Consider the following 17,929-nt stretch of genomic DNA (forward strand, 5'->3'; position numbering starts at 1 on the left):
GTTGGAAACTGGGGGTTCCAGAACCGTCAGGTTGAAAAGAATCCAACCGGGGCGGTCGCAATTCTACTTGTTGAGTATTATGGATGGAAGTCTCTTGACCGGCGTTGGAAATGCTGTTGGTGTCCATTCTTCTGTTATTGCTTGGAGCTCTTCCTCTACGACTTGTTCTTCTTCCTCTTTGCTCGTTTTGTTGGGAACTTCCTGGGATGTTTTGAATTGGGGTTATGGGGCAATCGGGTTGAACCACTGTTACATTAACACCATCCATCCTTTCGAACCACCTCCTTGAAAACGTGATATCGTCACCATGCTTGCTGGAAACAAAGTATCTCCTTTTGTCTTGATCCAGATAAAACTTAACTGGTTCCAAAGACTTCTCACTTGGGTTGTATCTTTCTTTAAACTCTGTCAGTTTCTGGATCTCGTTCTGTATCAGGATTACACTCTGTCTCATTTCTTCGGAACAACAAATGTTCTCTATTGCTTCGACACCTTTTGTGATCGTCGCAACCAGAGTCGACAAAAGGTTGAGAACTTCAACAACCTTTTCATCGACAGTCCCAATGAGAACGGGTTCATTCGGAATTTCCGACATTTCCAGAATGTCCGTTCTTGTCGCGATGGAAGTATATTCTTTTACAAACCGCGCAGCTCGATTCGGGTCAATTCTTATTCGTTTGATACCATCTACCTCTCTGACGACAATCCCACTTCTCTCAAATGAAGCCACCACTGTTCCAATGGTTGAGCGATCACTCAGAGTCTTGAGAAGTGAGGAGATTTTGAGGATTAGGGAAGCAGGATATCAGATTCAGTGATGAAAAACTTGGCAACATGAAAAGGATGTTTAAAGTTATGAACGATTTAAAACCTAAAAGAAAATTGTTTAAATGAAAATAATGGATTGTTTTGTGCAAAAATTGGGGTTTTGGGGGATTTGAATAGCTTCCACTTTAACTTTTTGGTAAAGACTTTGAAATTGATTCAATATAAGAAGACATTTTCTAAAAAAAATCAAGAAAATATAACCAAGTAATAAAGAAAATGTTTTATAAAACGATGACTCTTTTTGGTGAAATGAGGACAAATTTTGGAAATTTTTGAAGTTTTTTTCGGCTTTTTTTTCGTTTTTGAAATTCGAAGAAAACATCGCATTTGTTCATTGCTTTTTGTTATTGATTTTGTTGAACTTGAATAATCTAAAAAAGACAAATTAATGGTTAAAATACCATAAATTGAATTTAAAAAATGGCTGACAGGTTAGTTCTGGTTGACAGGTTATTACTCCAACTGTATACCTGAAAAACCAACCAACACAAAAAAAAACAACTGGTTGTTTTTATTATAGCAAACTATAAAAATTGTTTAAGAAAAAAAACTATTTAATAGTTTTTTCAACCCAAAATTTGAAAAAACAGGACAAAAAACAAAAAACTATAATATACTATAAATTATTGGTTTGCCTGTCTTTTTATGTGCCGGACTATTTTTAGGGTTTCTTTAGCAAAAAATATTATTTATATTTATTTTTAAGTGGTTTATTACCCCAAATATAATAAAATGCAAAAACCATGAGTGTAATACAATTTCACTGGTGTTGTAACACTAAAACTAAACGGTTGAGTAAATTTTGGCAATAACACAGTGTGTAAATATATCAATTAATTTTATTATTACGTGAGTCGAGTCAGCTTTAAAATTAATTAATAATTTATTAACAATAATATAACAAAAGTACAATGTCTAATTTATCAGGATTTTAATTTATAATTACGAGATAAATTCTCACAACACATTTGAAACAATAATTTTGATAATATTAGATTTACTAGATGATAATAATTAATATATTGAAACAAAATATATATATATAAAACAAATAAAATAAGACCCAAAAATGAAACAATTAAAAACCAACTCTTTTTCCTTTGATATGAATAAAAACTTCCAACTAAGTTAATCAACCCATCCCAAAATTGCATTAAAAAAAATCCAAAAATTCTGGTCTTATTAAGACCAAGTTTTTTTTGTTTTGGGGAACTCCTTGAAAAATATTAAAAAACTGCAAGTTTGGAACAGTTAAGATATTGGTTGAGTAGTTTCAATCCAAAACACATTACTTTATTTAAAAATTCTGTTCATAAAACAATTAAAACTTAAAACATTCAAAAGTAGATGTTCATCATTTTCATCACGATAGTATCTGCATTGTATTGTGAGGTTGGGCAATACCTTGACCAAGAAACAGGCACATGTACTCCTTGTATTAACAATTGTGCGACATGCACTTCGGCGGTTATGTGTAATTCTTGTATTGAAAGTGCCGACTCAGAGAACCCTTATGTAATGACTGAAACTTATCAATGTGTAACTCGACCGAAAGTAGATAAGTGTATATCATACAGTGGGCTGTTTTGTACACAGTGTGATATTCACTATTATTTGGCTCTTCCAGACTGTAAGACATGCGGTGACAATTGTAACTACTGTAATTCACAAGAGTGCTTCCAATGTGCGTCTGGGTACACATTAGTTAAAAATGGGAAGGCTTGTATAGACTGTTCATTACCAGAGAATGACGCGGAGTGTGGTCGTTGCCCTTCAGACAAGTACTTTGATGTGAAGTCGTTCACATGTATGTCCTGCAAAGACTTCTGTTCGATGTGTTCGACAGCCACGAACTGTCTTTCCTGTTCTACTGGCTATGCACTTAAAGACCCGACCAACTCCGAGTCTCCTTGTGTGAAAATAGAAAACTGTGCTGAAGGGTTTACATATGGCGATCATTGTGAACGGTGCAACCCGTCATATTATCTCAGTGATGGGAAGTGTGCAAAATGTGGGACTGATTGTGCAGAGTGTATAGATGTCGATACGTGCACCACGTGTATCAATTCAAAGAAATTGGCACAAGGAACATGCGTCGACTCCATCCCACATTGTTTCCGTTCAGATAATGTAAATGGATGCACTGCGTGTGACGAAGGGTATTACATAGGCGAAGGCTCTATATGTACACAATGTGGGGAAACTTGTTCAACTTGTATGTCAAAAGACTATTGTTTCCGGTGTGCCAAGAATTATTACTTTGATAATACGGTGTCTGGGAAGTGTCTTTTAAAGGAAGACAATTGCGTTGAAACAGATCAATATGGGTGCTTGGAGTGTAAGTACAATCAAGTTAATAATGAGCAATGTGCACGTGATGGGATTAAAGATTGTATACAACAGAGATATGGCTATTATTTAGAAGCTACTATTCAAGCCGATGGGACTGTAGTTAAGTACACACAAAAGTGCCAACAGTGTAATTCAAATTGTCGAATTTGTTCGTACAACAAAGATTGGTGTACTGCTTGTAATGATGGGTATGCCTTAGTTGAACGAATCGATCAAAAAGAGGCTTATCGAAAAATCACTGGACAGATTGGGAGTGTGTATTACTGTGAAGTGAAGCCTGCTTCCTGTAAGAGGACTGGTTTGCTATTCATTTTTATAAATAATACAATTCAATACTAAACAATAGAGATGGGATATTGTGTCGAGTGTGTAGATGGGTATTTCTTAAGTGATGTCTCATGTATAAACTGTGATGTCTCATGTGGTTCGTGCACAACAAGTACTTATTGTGTTACATGTTCTGCAGCCAAAGATTCTGATGGTAAAAACATATATTGGCGACCAAGCGAATTAACAGAGAAAGAGGGTGAGGAAAAAGGATATTGTATGAAGATTGCAGATACATCTGCCGACTACGGGTTAAGTAGTTGTGCGCACAATTCTACCAATATGGGGTGTACTCAATGTAAAGAAGGGTACTACTTACATAACAATTATTGTCGATCGTGTCCATTAGATAGATGCTTCAACTGTAAAGAGACTGGAGAAATGAATGGTACAGTCCCTTCAATAGCTTGTACAGGATGTAATAATAACACATACTTAGATGAAAGTTTGAACAGGTGCATTTCCTGTGATAAAATAGACAAATGCACTGAATGTCAGTCTGATGGATGTTATTCATGTAGTGATGGGTATACACCTTCTCCAAATAGAAAGGAGTGTACTAAAATTAATTTGGCGTTGATCATCCCCCTTTCTGTAGTAGGTTTAGTAGTGATTATTGCGATTATTATAGCTATCATCGTGTTAATTTGGTTACGTTTGAGGAGTGGGGAAAAGGAGGAGAAAAAGACCATCCGACCCACGAAAGTTTCTTCTGATATTGAAATGAGTCTTGCAAAGGCTGACAATGCCAATTTCAGGTTACAAGCCTCCACATGGGACTTGGACTTCGGACATAAAGGCGACAAACTCAAAGTTGGCGAGACGTACAAACAAGTCGTCAAACTGGTGAATTTGTCCAAAACGGCGTACTTCTATGAAATCACGGCAACACCACACCACACGTTCGAACTCGATATCAACCCTAAAAGACAGACTTTAAAACCAAGTTATGCAATTGATGTCACATTCACTATCAAGCCCCTTTGCACTGCTTTTATTCAACAAGATGTTGCGATTGTGGCAATGGGAATGGATCAAGAGGAAAATGGTCAAGCAGCCAAATTTGGTATGAAATTAGACACCGACGTGTCCATCTACATCGACTATGAAGAATTAAAGTCGAATGCCGCGCCGATTGGTGAAGGTGCGTTTTCAATGGTATTCAGAGGGAAGTACCGAGGAGAAGATGTTGCTGTCAAGCAAATGAAAGAGAAGAAATTTACACAAGAACAAAAAGAAGCTTTTGATCGTGAGGTGGCGCGTTTACACTCATTGCGATATGATGTGATTATTCGTCTTGTTGGTGCGGTGTATACAGAAGAGCATTTGGCTATAGTCACTTCATTTGCCGAATTTGGGACTTTAAGTAAATTCCATGAGAAACAAGGGTTTCCACTTGTATTAAAAGAAAAGATTTTAGATGACTTAGCTGCTGCAATCCATATCTTACATAACAACCATATCATTCACAGAGATATTAAAGGAGATAATGTTTTGATCTTCTCAATAGAACCCCGGGCCTCTGTTTGTGCTAAACTGTCCGATTTTGGGACAACTCGAGACATCACAGAAAAGAGTTTGAAAGAACACGAATTGACTCGAGGAATAGGAACGCCAAATTATATGCCACCAGAGTGCTTACAAAGATTGTCATATGGCTTGCCAATGGACGTCTTTGCTTTTGGTGTAGTGATGTATGAGACTTTTGTAGAACATGGAGCGTATGACAATGACCCCAGATTCACACAACCATGGAATATCCCTCAATTCATCTCTGAAGGCAATCGACTCGACAAACCAGACTTGGTCCCAGACTATTACTGGAAACTCTTGACTTCGTGTTGGAGCCAAAAGGAAGAAGATCGTCCTGACATCGATGCAGTCTTCGAAGCAATCAACAAATTCCCATCTAACTTCCAGAAGATTTCTTTGGAAAGCGTTTTCAAGCCAATCGCTCAAAAAGAATTCAAAAGAGTCGACCAGCAAGAATCAGAAGAATCAGATGAGCAATCTATTCCCGACGAAAAAGAAAAGGAACAAGTACACAAAGAAGAGGACGTCGATGAAAGCTCATCATCTTCTTCAGACGACGATTATGAAGATGAGGATTATTAATGAAGTTTTGTTTTAACTTTTTTATAGTTTATTATAATTAAATTAATTAAAAAGAATTTGTTATTAACATTATAATAATAAATAATAAATAATAAATAATAAATAATAAATAATAAATAATAAATAATAAATAATATATTACAGACAGACAGATTGTGAGAGGTATGTCTCATATCCCTTTATAACGGCAATGGCAAATGCTTGTAAAGGTGTAAATACGGCATCTGCACTAACATGATAAAACGACTTTTGTTTTGCCATTTCAAACACAACTTCAGAGTCTATTTGTTAAACAGATATTCACATTTTATTTGAAAGAAACAAACATTTTCTTGGGGAAACGAGTTGAATGTTTTTAAAAGAAGGGAGAGTCGGGACAGAGAAGTCTAAGTACTCTTTATTGTCTATTTGTGAGTATTATATACTATTAAGGATGATTATAATGTCATCATAATAACAAACCAATGCAGAGTGGGGCTTTATTAACATAACATAACCCACTTTTATTGTTCGAGACAAACAATTTTGTACTCAAGACTACACCACCTTTGACAGTAACTTCAGTCAAAACATTTCTCTCTGAAAACACCTTATAGAGATTATCAACCTTCCTATTTATTAATATTATTATTTAAAATTAATATCAATTGAATATTATTAATTGATATATAATATTATTGTAATTGTTTTAATTATATATATGATGACTTAACAAACAATATAGATGCGACGGGGTTCTTCTTATTATCGAAAAGAGTGAAACAGTTTGAGTGTTGAGTCATACATGAAGTTGAATAGATTGTTGTGTTTTCTTCGCTCATAGTGAACTGTCTGTAAAATATGCCCTTTTGGAATAACTTAAATGTAAAAGTTGAATATACTTCTTCTGTACCAGTAAAGCATTCGAGGATGTGTTTTTCGTGTAAAGAGACCCCGAATGGTGTTGTGTTAAGTGGGTATATGCGGTTCATTCCTTTGCTAATAAAAATGGGTTCAAAGTTTTTATACCTTCGATCGACCTGTTTTTGTTCGTATTTTTGTCGACAAAAACTCATCGAACACAAATTCAATAACAAACAACTCTCCACTTTTATTTTACTGATTGTTGTACTATATTAATAATATTTTTTACTATATTTAATAATAAATAAATCAAAGGAGTAAATGTCGTATATGTTTTGTCGGTCTTTTTCAACAAATTTTGAGGCTGTTTTTGGGTATAATAATTATTATTAGCAAATGGTTGTATTACTGTTAATATATAGATTAGGGGTTGATTATTTTCTTAAAAGTTTTGGGTTTAAAACTTTTTTTTTTAAAACAAAAAAAACATAATATTACTATAACAAAATTATAATAAAACTATATTTTTAAAGGTGAATTTTTGTTAATAAAAACATAATAAAAAACTATAACAAATATATGTATTAAATTAATTATTTTAATGAAATTATAATAAAATAATAAAATATCAATTGTTTATTTCAATAAAATCTCAAACTTTTCGAAAACCAATGAATATAAAAAATAGAATTCAATTTCCATTTCATATCACCAAAACTCAAACTTTCTGTTATTCACAAACTTAACAGTTGTTATTTGGAAAAAAATATATAAAATAAATAATAAAATTAACTTTACTTTTAAAACACAGTAAAAGTCGTATTATAATAATTGTTTTGGAAAGTACATGTCTTTATTATTTTAATATTAATTGCTATTACCAATTTTTGTTTTGGTATTAGATAATATTAAAATTATAACTACAATTAACCACATTTAATAATTAAACAAAGAAACATGAAATAAAAATATGGAGTTGACCATATAAAAAAAACCAATCAATAATTTTGTCAAAATATCTTTTTGTATCAACCAAATGGCATTAATAAAAGTTTCTTATTAAATTAATTCTTTTATATATAGTAATATAGTATATTAAAAAAACAGTAAAAAAAAGGTTAATAATAATTAAACAAATTTTATATTCAACAATTCATGTTTTTAAAATAATTAAATGATACAATTTTATCTAAGAGATTAATGACCAACATAACTATTTGTTTGTTTTAATGTTTCTATTAATAATAAGATAATTTCAATGACGTTAAACGATTTTTAAATGCATTGTTTACTGTGTATTTTTGTCGTCATATAGTTACGTTATTGTTAGTAAAAATGTTACAAACATTAATTTTCAAATTATATTGTATAATATTATATTTTAATTGTATTGTTATATAAAGTAAATAATATTATTTAATTTATAATATATTAACAATATCATTAATATAAAAATAATAATGATATGTTTTATAATTAATATTTTAATATGAAATACCATTTGTTTTAAACAAATAATATTAAAAAAATATATTTTTTTAGTTTTTTTTTCAATAATAAGAAATAATTTTTAATGATAATAAAACAATAATATTTTTAATAAAAATCTAATACACTTATTGTTAAAATTATTATGCAATTTATTAACTTTTTAAAATAAAAAATATAATAAAACAACTAAAATATAGAATTAAATAACAATACATGTGAAATGCCAAAACAAACCCTAAAATGATACGAACTAAAGATTTTGAGTCGACCGATGCAAGCCGTTATCAAGAGACTTTCAGGAAATAATGAACTTATCACCCTCTCCGCCAACGAGACCGCCGGTATGGTCATGACCAGATTGGGCTGTGGAAAGCTTTTCAACGGAAGCAAAATCCTTGCTGAGAACGATGTCGTCTGCAGCGCCTCACTCTTTGAAATGGGTGGTCTTGAAGGAGGTAAGAACAAGAAGTCAAAGAAGAAGGACGCCTCAAAACCAAAACACAAGAAGCACGTCAACAAGAAAGTCAAATTGGCTTGCCTCAAGCTCTACTCCGTCACTGCTGAAGGAAAGGTCGAGAGACTCAGAAAGGCCTGCACCAACAAGAAGTGTGGTCATGCTTGCTTCTTGGCCCAACACGCCGACAGATTGACATGCGGAAAGTGCCACACCCACATCCTCAAGAACTGATCGATTTTTTTGTCGCGTTATATTCTTTGTTGGCCTCATTTTCAATTCACTTTTTAAGGGTTGTATTTCGCCAAATAGTCCTTATCTTAACGCTCTTTGTGATAAATAATGCACTTTTGGGCAGAAATAAGAAATATCAATTAATTAACTATTCTAAGACGAAGTTTGGAATTATATGATAAAAGAATTAATAAATTATAGTTTTATAATTATAATTGTTTTATTCATTTAAGATGTAAGAGTTTTAATAATAATAGAATAAAAGAACTAATAAAGTATGTCCGTATTTGGGGAAATAATATCTTCACTTCTTTACGAAAGTTGTTTAGATATTACAATAGAAGATAATATAGTAGTTGACACCCTTTTTGGTAAACCATTAAATGAAGTGGAAAAAGAGTTGTCGAAAGTCGTCGAACCCTTTATGTGTCCAGTCAAAACAAAAGGGTCAGTCCCTGTCACTGTTTATGTGTGCCACACATGTGAAAAAGTTGCGAATGCTGGAATGTGTGAAGAGTGTTTTAAAAATGGAAATCACAAAGGCCATGACGTGCAAAAAATTGAGACTTTCGATTCATTTAGTTGCGATTGTGGAAACGAAAAGACGTGGGATAAAAAGGGGTTTTGTAAAAGACATGGCAACAAATATGTTGGTGATCCATTAAAGCTTTTAACTGAAGAGTACAAAGAACTCCCACATAAAATTTCGGAATTTCTCAACCAAATTTCCTTGTTTTTATTGGAAGAAAACACACAAAATCTAAGTGAAAGCTCAGACGACTTTGGCGATGATGGACTGTCTGTACTTTTAGATGTGTGTCTCAGACTATGTGAGACATACTTATTGTTTTTGTTATTCGGAAGAGCGATGAACGAAAACACAAATTTGTCCTGTTTGATAGACAATAATGTTTATAAAAATTTAACAAATGGAGAGGTTATATTTGTCGCATTAAAAAAAGTAAAATGTACTCCTTTACAACTATTTTTTACGACATTCCAAACACACCACGGACTTGTCCAAATTCGTCCTGAAATGGTTTTTGATCAGTTAGAACAAGTCACTTTTGATCAAAACCATAACAACGATGTGTACATTAATGACGTGGTGTTATCTCTTTTTGAAAGTCAACAGATATGCAATGTTTTTGTCACATCGCCAAAATTTGAAAACTTTTTTACAAAATTTGCAGAGAAAATTGTTGCGATAAAAAGAAACGAAAATGTAAACGACACAATACTTGATAATCTAACCAATTCACTTGTTGTTGTCAATGCCACTTTTAAAACTTACGACAAGAAAAATGTTGTGCCAGTTGGTTTGGTAGAGTACACCCATTGTCTTGAGTTGGTTTCAAATGTAGTTCCATCTCTTAGAGGATATATTGTGGTTGATGACACTTTGAGAGTTATTGAGCCTATTATATTTGGTTTATTAGGAACAACACAAAGTTTTGTCGCTGGTAACGAATTAAAGACTTTGTATGTCGTGTTTTTCGAAATACATGGTATTGTCATGGAACACCTTGCAAAGTACATTTTGCCTTGCGACAAACTTAAAACTAAAAATTGCGAAATTCACAAACGGTTTTTAGGAATAAACCAAAAGATTTCAACTTTGTCACCACTTTTGGTTTTTTACTCTTTCTTTGTGAAAAGCCTTGCACGGCACGAGATATTTGAAATATCCAAAGAAGATGGTGAGATTGTTCTTGAAAGTGTGTTGTTAAATCTTGCCTTTAGAAATCAGTATGAATCTGGACTCTGGATGCAAACTGGAGCGAACTTCCTTTCAAATTATAATTTGTACACGTCCACCAATCATTTTGAATTTATACAAAGTGATTTATTGTTGGTGCAGCTTTTGGCGCAATATGTCGGTGGCGATTTTGTTGTGAAAACAATGGAATTCTATTTTGGGATTTTAATTTCAGAAAACGACAAAAATGTGAATGAAAAAAACGAAATAGGTTTTATTGTTACATTAATGCAAATTATAAGACAAGACATCATCGCTGCCAACCTCACAAACACTGAAATAGCTCGTAAATATTTTATCCATTTCTTTGCGAGTGGAGTTTCTGACATCCAAGAACTTACTTCTCTTGTTCCTCATAACAATGTTGACTTTGAAATTTTGTACGTTTCGTTGATGGAAAAGCTCTTTGAAAAAGGCAAAGACGTATCAAGCGAAATAGATCCGTTCTTCCCTTTAAATGGCGATTATTCAAAGAGTTTACTTGCGTTTTCTTTTGAAAATGAAGGTGAAAAATATGCAAATAAATTTGTCGCAAGTCAGACTAAAAGCATTGAGTATGTCAAAAAGTCCATTGAGGAAATTGTGAATTCTGAAAGTCTGCAAAATTTTATTGTTTCATGTGACAAAAACAACAAAAGACTAAGTTTGTACATCAATGCTCTTCTCTATGAAATGGACAATTACAGCAATGATGAAATTCATTTGTTTGTTAACAAAATCCGTTCATCACTCTTTCCTAAGTGATTTTTTTGTTTTACAAATTTTTATTTTTTTTATTTTTTGGAAAACTTTGTTAAAGTATTATTTTAACTGATTTAATAATTTATAATTTTAGTAATTATATTTATAATAATTATTATTATAATTTGTGATAAAAAACAATAAAAATATATAGTCGGGGGATAAATAGCATTAAAAAGGGACAAAGGTAGTTAATTTTGATAAATATAATTTTGAAACTATAATTTTTAAAAAATCTATTTAAAAATCAAAATAAACATAAAATTAAAATAATAATTTAAATTATAGTTTTTTATTTTAAATGATTATAAATTGAATAATAATAAATTTCTATTTCAAAAATAAACAAAAACACCTCAATTTGTTCACTTAGAGAAATGTGGAAGTCTAAAACGCAGCACTTTTTATGGTTTGTCTGAAACTTGTTTTGTTAAAGAATTTTTCCTTTGTTTTTTCCTTTGTTTCATTTCTTTTCTGCTCTTCTTCAACTCCAATTGTTTTGGTGTTAAAATGGTCTTTTTCTTTTCCTTTCTCAATGGGAATGGTTCAACAACGAAAGATTGAAAGATTTCAACAAATGATGTATTTCAGTGATTCTGTGACACTTTAAAAGATTGACATTGTTATTAATTCATTAAACTCTGGCATTTTAATTATATACATCGTGAATATATATTGAAATACAGTTTTTAAACTGGTTTCTAGTATTTGAATTGCTTTTTTATGTTGATTGCCTGTGGTTGTTTCATCGAGGGTTCCTTTCTCTTCTTCTTCCATTGTTTTCAAAGATTGAATAATATCAAAAATAGAAAGTTATGGTTTTCTTTTATTATCTTCAAAGTAGTTAATTGAAAAAACCCTTCTAATACCTTTATGGTTAAAGAAATTATATTTTATAGTTTTTTATTCAAATTAACTACTTCTGTCCCAAATTAACCCCCTTTATCACCCGACTATAGTACAAAATACAATTTACTATATCAAAATAACAATTAAATTAGAAATATTATTATACATTTTTTAAATAATATTATTAGTATTTGAACTAGTTAACCCATTATAATTAAACCCTTAGAAAAACCCTTTTGATATTTAAAGGGTTCGAAAAGAACTAATATCAAACAAAAAAATAAATGAACGCCAAAGAACCAAAACAAAAAGATCAATATCTATTTGTTTAATATTTGGGAGAATGTAGTGTCAATTTGTACCGGTTCACTCTATAAGTGTTCCTTGCTGTGATACTAATATTTACTATTAATAAACCATAAAATTTAATGTTTTGTGGCTGTGTTTTTCTAATAAAAAATATTATTTATTTAATTATTTTTTACTTGTTGTTATTTAAGTTTTATTTATATAGTTTGGAAATAATATAATAATTGGTTCATAATTTAAAACTATATAAAACTAAGACAACACAGTATTAAAAAATAATTAAAACTGAATTATAGTTGAATTGTTTAAAAAATGTTTTCTTGCTGATAGTGTAAATTTTACACTATCAAATGAAATATTTTACTAATAAGTTATCAATTATAAAGTTTTAGTTTATAACGTATAAGAAAAAAATATAACAAATTTGAATGAAACACATCAGGATTTCTGAGACTAGTTGCTCCTAGAATTTCTTCTCGTTCTTGTGGCGATAGATACAGCGACGCGAAGGTTTCCAGTATTTTTGTGAAAGCAGCTGCGTGTTGTTGTTGGACGTTTGCCTGCTCCATGACAAACGAGAGAAAGAGAGAAAAGCAAAATCCTTTTGTTTTGATATCTAAGTGTTGTCCCAAGAAGGTAATGATTCTCTCTGCGGTCTCAACACCGCTGGTGATTTTCTGGTCAACCAATTCTCTTACAAATCTCACAACACCTTCATTTGTGTAATATGTGTTTGGGTCAACCAACGGCATTTGTTGCATTTGTGTGACCGTTGTGATTTCAGGTGGTTGTACCAGGTGCCTCATTCCTTGTGAGTCCTCTTGCACGGTCTGGTGTACCACCAAATTTCCGGCCTCTTCTGTGCTTTCTTTCCGCCGCAGTTGAACTTGATTTGCGATCTCCTTTTTTGTCGACTTTTTTTTGGGGCGGAGCCCTGGTGGTCTTGTGTGTTTTTCCTCTGTTCTATATACTCTGACAGCCGCGGTTGCCTGTTGTAAAAAAATTTTTCTTTTTTCTGCAAAACTCATCTCAAACTCCTCATTTTTTTGAACTGAAAATTTGGGACAATACAAAAAATGCGTTTTATTTGCGTCAATCAAAAAACACCTATAACAAAATGGACAATAATACACGGTTCTTTTCCCCTCATAAACCGGGATTGTGTGATATATTTTGATGCATTTGTTTATGTTTGACGTCCGCCTGCTCGTGTTGTCTCGTGTTTTCCCAAAACTTTTTCGTTCCATCCACAATCTCAACTACTCTTTTTATCAGTTCGTTCCAAACTTTTATTCAAAGATTTTTTAGATATTTTTATTTGTTGAGAAAAAAATTTAAATTTTTGACGAAAAAATTTTTTTTAAATAGTTTGTTAAAATTGAAAAAAAAAGAAATATTAATTAATATTAATTATAAAATAAATTATTTCAATAATAAAAACAAAAGTAATTATATTTTATAATAATTTTACTATAATTTTTGATATAAAAGGACATAGGGTTCTTTAAAATCATACACTCAACCACAAAACGCAAACACTTCATGGTGGGAGTGATAATGGTTGGAGATATCAAGTGCTTAATCGAACTAAAGACTCATGTTTTTCGTTTCTACGAGGCACCTCATATTCTATTCATATATAATAAAATTGATATATTTATTTACAGTTACTATTCTTATTGGTTTTATACTATTAAGCGTTTACTATATTAATGGTAAATTTTACTAAATATAATCGTAAATTCTGATATTGTTTAAGAAACAATAGTTAACAATTGGATTAAATGTCGTTTTATTAAAGTTTAGTTCCATAAAAAAACAATAATTAAATGAATAATAAGTAATATACATTTAGTAATAGTATATGTTTAATTTGATTAACTAAACAAATTTACAAAATTATAATTGTACAAATTGACAGTTAAATCATCTTTTTAATAAAATATTTCCCGTTACTATTAGTTTAAATACCAAAAAAACAAACATACTTAAAAAACATAACAGAGACTTGAATAGTTTAAGAGTTATACTTAAATTATTAAATAATTTATTTTTGATAAATACCTTTGAACATTTTTTGATAGATAAAAAACTATAATAAAAAAAAAGTAAATTATAAATTTTGAATTGTCATCACTATTCAATAATTATAAACAAACTATTTTTAAATTAGAATAAAACTAATAAGACCAACAGATTCTTAATGGAAATAATCGGGACGTCCTAAAATAGAAGACAGCAGATTATTAAAATAGAACAGGTATTCCACGTGTCGTTGAGTTTAAAAAGAACTTACGAAACAAAGGGACTATGTCAGTCAAGGACATATACTATTCGGACCGGTACAAAGATCCACAGTTTGAGTATAGGTGTGTTTTCGTTTTGTAAATCTTTTTAATAACCTTTTCGTCGATATTCGACGTTTTCACTTTCCGCGTCTTGACTAAAATCAAACTCGTTCCATTCTTATCACTTTTATTCTCTTTATTATACAAATACTATTTATCCAACTATAATTACGTATTAGAGTTGATAATATATGAAACTATTATTCTAATATCTCTTTTTATAATGGATTATTATATTTGTTAGTCCAAATTATATATAATAATACATGATTGTATTACCATTTTTAATTAAATTGAAACTATATAAAGAAGTAACAGGCAGACATGTGATTCTTCCTGACGACATTGCAAAGAAAGTCCCAAAGGACCGCCTAATGACGGAAGACGAGTGGAGGAAATTAGGTGTCCAACAGTCTCTTGGGTGGATCCATTACGACTGGTTCAAGCCTGAGCCCAACGTTCTCTTGTTTCGACGTCCTCGAACTGACGTGTAATTCATGTGTCTTTTATTCAAGTACTTATTACTATACATTTTACTATCAGAACCTAATAATAATTAGTACAATACAATAGTTACCGGTAAAAAATGTACCATTTTTTATAATAAAAAGTATGATAAAAGAACCAGTGATACAAACACTAATTTACATAGAGAGTGAAGGGTGAGGGAATGTGGCTTCGTTGTCGACGTGATTAATCCAGTCCAGTATTCTTCGATTTAACATTGCTCTTGTTACTCCTGAGAAGTTGTAGGTATCGAGATTTGATTTTGTGAGTTGCAGAGGTTTCATCGACTTTTTTGAAGGTCTTGGCTTCTTTTCTATGTGGGACTTTGTGTGTTTTCGTTGTTCAAAACTCCGATCGAGTGAATCACACAAAACGTCTGTTGTTGCACTCAGAGGACTTTGGGCAACATAGGGAGGAGAGTTTGCAATGAGTAAACATTGCGGAGAGAGGCGTGATACTAATGAAATACCATTTCGGTCAAAATACGTCTCCATCTGTTTGATTTCAAATTTTCAAGTTCACAATTTCTGCACTGAAAAAATCAAAGCACGGCAAAGATAGAGTCTTCGGTATACGCCTTGACTTGTGTAACCTTTTTTCCTCAAGACACGTTGCTTCGGGTTCCGTGCGTTAAAAACAAAGTTAAAATACTCTTCTTATTTACAAAATCAATGAACTTTTTATCGGCTTGTTTGCATTTTTTTGATGTTTTTCAAGTCCGAAATAAAGTGGGACGGGTAACTTTGTGTTTGTTGACTCCTAATTGTCTTTTTAGAATGCCTGAGTTTTTCTTGAAGTTTTTCCCTCACTTTTTCTTTTCTGAGATTCTTCGTCGATTTTTTCGCAGTAAAAACCCTCGAGGGTTTTGTTTTCTCGCTTTCGATTGGTTTTTTATTTGCATTTTTTTACAAATGTTTGGTTATCATTTTTTCTTGACTTAAGTGTGACCATGATCACCATATAATTTTAATAAGAGCACAATTTTTGATTTTTAATAGTTTATTATTCATGTTATAAATCACACTCTTATAAAAATAAAGAGTTCGAAACTTTTTAAAATAAATTACAAAAGAATAACTCAAATCACTCTTGTATTGATTTGAATACCATTTCTAATTTTTTTATTATAAAAATATAATTTTATTATTAATTTATATATTGTAATAAATAATAATAATAAATTAGATTAAAAAAGCTATAATTCGAACTATTAAAAAATAAACTTTTTAAAAAACACTGTTAAATAAAAAAAATAGTTAATACTACTATAACTTATAATAAAATAAATATATTATTTTTAATAATAGTTGTACTATAAAAACGCAACCATGTATCGCGTCCAAGACACATCACTTTCCAGTGTTTGTGCGAGGTTTCAAAAGAGTGCCAGTATTCTTCGAAGCGCGCGGCGAGAGAAGGCGATGAAAGAGAATCGGCCTGCTATTGAAACATCGAGTGATTCGACATACACCGCGATAGCAGTTAAAGAGTCCTTATGTGAGAGTGATGTAGTGAATGCAAAAGGGCTATTAGAGTCCACCGAAGTGCAAACGGTAGAGATGGGGATAAAAATATTGATGACGATTTACCGCGCAACACTCCAACACAAGACTCGCATGACACCGGAGAGTTTCTTTGAGTTGATAGTTGACCGATCGATGGATATTCTATTAATTAAACTACTTGGTGTGTCAACTCAACTTGGACAACAAGCGATCACACGAGTCTTGTCCCTCTTGAATGGGATTTCTATTCGAAAGTCTTCTCTATCATTGAATTTGATCAACGAGGATTTATTCACCAACACTATAATGCTCGCACAAGACAAAAGGTATATTGTCGACATCTTCTTGTTGTACGGGAACATCGCGGTCGACACTTCTGAATCGCGAAACTTTGTATATCAACACACGAAAGCTTTGTTATTGGGCATCGACTTCAAAACAATACAAAACGACAAGATTTACGACGCAACCGCATTTCTGATTGGAACGTTCTTTCAAGGGACACCATCATTGCCGTATGAAGAGGTGTCGCTGATGGCTAATATTCTCCAAACACTCTGTATGACGCAATTGTATAATGTCATTAACTCTGCTTGCATCGCACTCTCAAACTTCATTACACAAACACCAAACTTCAATAATTTGCTGGGGGAATTACTTAAAAAGGTCTACGCGTCGCTCAAAAACGTCGACGACGACGTTGTGATCAATGCGCTTGTGGCCATTTCAAAGATGTCAAATACTTCGGACCACATTATCGTGGAGTTAGTCAAGTGTGGGATATTCAATGTCTTTGAAGAACTCATCGACTCGCGAAAGAGGGACGTGGTGTGTGGAGTCCTCTATAGTCTTTCGAATATGGTGATGTGCGACGTCTGCAACTTGGCGGATGTTGCGTATCAATCGGGCGTTATATCCGAAGCGGTGAATTATGGAATGGTATCCGCAGATGATGAGATCATCACAAACACTGCATGGATCATCATTAACATGATCACAAAAATCAATGATAATTATTTGGAGGCATTCATCAATGTGCCGGGACTTGTTTTCATCTTGTCGAAAGTCATTGTAATGAACACCGACCCGAAATATGACTTATTACTCTACACTATGAAAGCCTTTTTTAAGATGTTATGCTTTGGGGAACACTTATTAAACGAAGATAAGATCAACCCCGTCGCTTTGGAAATGGAGAATAACAACTGCGTCACTTATATTAACAATTTGACTATGGACGAGCTTGTTCAGCCAGAAACAAGAACTA

At 32.0% G+C, this 17,929-nt stretch overlaps 7 protein-coding genes across 7 annotated transcripts; 5 read left to right on the plus strand and 2 right to left on the minus strand.

Moving 5' to 3' along the window:
• Window positions 1-2,175: 2,175 nt before the first annotated feature.
• EIN_113560 (serine-threonine protein kinase, putative) lies at window positions 2,176-5,622 on the plus strand (the record flags this gene model as incomplete). Its single annotated transcript, XM_004185550.1, has 2 exons — window positions 2,176-3,478; window positions 3,527-5,622. 2 exons carry the CDS (start codon window positions 2,176-2,178, stop codon window positions 5,620-5,622), a joined length of 3,399 nt encoding a protein of 1,132 aa, XP_004185598.1.
• Window positions 5,623-5,760: 138 nt separating this feature from the next.
• On the minus strand, window positions 5,761-6,677 carry EIN_113570 (hypothetical protein; the record flags this gene model as incomplete). The annotated part of the gene is made up of 4 exons (XM_004185551.1): window positions 5,761-5,903; window positions 5,949-6,026; window positions 6,085-6,233; window positions 6,340-6,677. 4 exons carry the CDS (start codon window positions 6,675-6,677, stop codon window positions 5,761-5,763), a joined length of 708 nt encoding a protein of 235 aa, XP_004185599.1.
• A 1,550-nt stretch (window positions 6,678-8,227) lies between these two features.
• Window positions 8,228-8,644, plus strand: EIN_113580 (40S ribosomal protein S31, putative; the record flags this gene model as incomplete). The annotated part of the gene is made up of 1 exon (XM_004185552.1): window positions 8,228-8,644. One exon carries the CDS (start codon window positions 8,228-8,230, stop codon window positions 8,642-8,644), a length of 417 nt encoding a protein of 138 aa, XP_004185600.1.
• A 277-nt stretch (window positions 8,645-8,921) lies between these two features.
• EIN_113590 (hypothetical protein) lies at window positions 8,922-11,147 on the plus strand (the record flags this gene model as incomplete). Its single annotated transcript, XM_004185553.1, has 1 exon — window positions 8,922-11,147. The coding sequence occupies one exon, from the start codon at window positions 8,922-8,924 to the stop codon at window positions 11,145-11,147; it is 2,226 nt and encodes a 741-aa protein (XP_004185601.1).
• Window positions 11,148-12,676: 1,529 nt separating this feature from the next.
• EIN_113600 (hypothetical protein) lies at window positions 12,677-13,108 on the minus strand (the record flags this gene model as incomplete). The annotated part of the gene is made up of 1 exon (XM_004185554.1): window positions 12,677-13,108. The coding sequence occupies one exon, from the start codon at window positions 13,106-13,108 to the stop codon at window positions 12,677-12,679; it is 432 nt and encodes a 143-aa protein (XP_004185602.1).
• A 1,504-nt stretch (window positions 13,109-14,612) lies between these two features.
• EIN_113610 (cyclin-dependent kinase regulatory subunit, putative) lies at window positions 14,613-15,144 on the plus strand (the record flags this gene model as incomplete). Its single annotated transcript, XM_004185555.1, has 2 exons — window positions 14,613-14,671; window positions 14,973-15,144. The coding sequence occupies 2 exons, from the start codon at window positions 14,613-14,615 to the stop codon at window positions 15,142-15,144; spliced, it is 231 nt and encodes a 76-aa protein (XP_004185603.1).
• A 1,341-nt stretch (window positions 15,145-16,485) lies between these two features.
• EIN_113620 (hypothetical protein) lies at window positions 16,486-17,929 on the plus strand (the record flags this gene model as incomplete). Its single annotated transcript, XM_004185556.1, has 1 exon — window positions 16,486-17,929. A coding segment is annotated over one exon (1,444 nt), but the record flags the coding sequence as incomplete, so codon positions are not given.

This window comes from Entamoeba invadens (genome assembly GCF_000330505.1).
Source record: "Entamoeba invadens IP1 unplaced genomic scaffold scaff_1105074725955, whole genome shotgun sequence".
Lineage (NCBI taxonomy): Eukaryota > Evosea > Mastigamoebida > Endamoebidae > Entamoeba > Entamoeba invadens.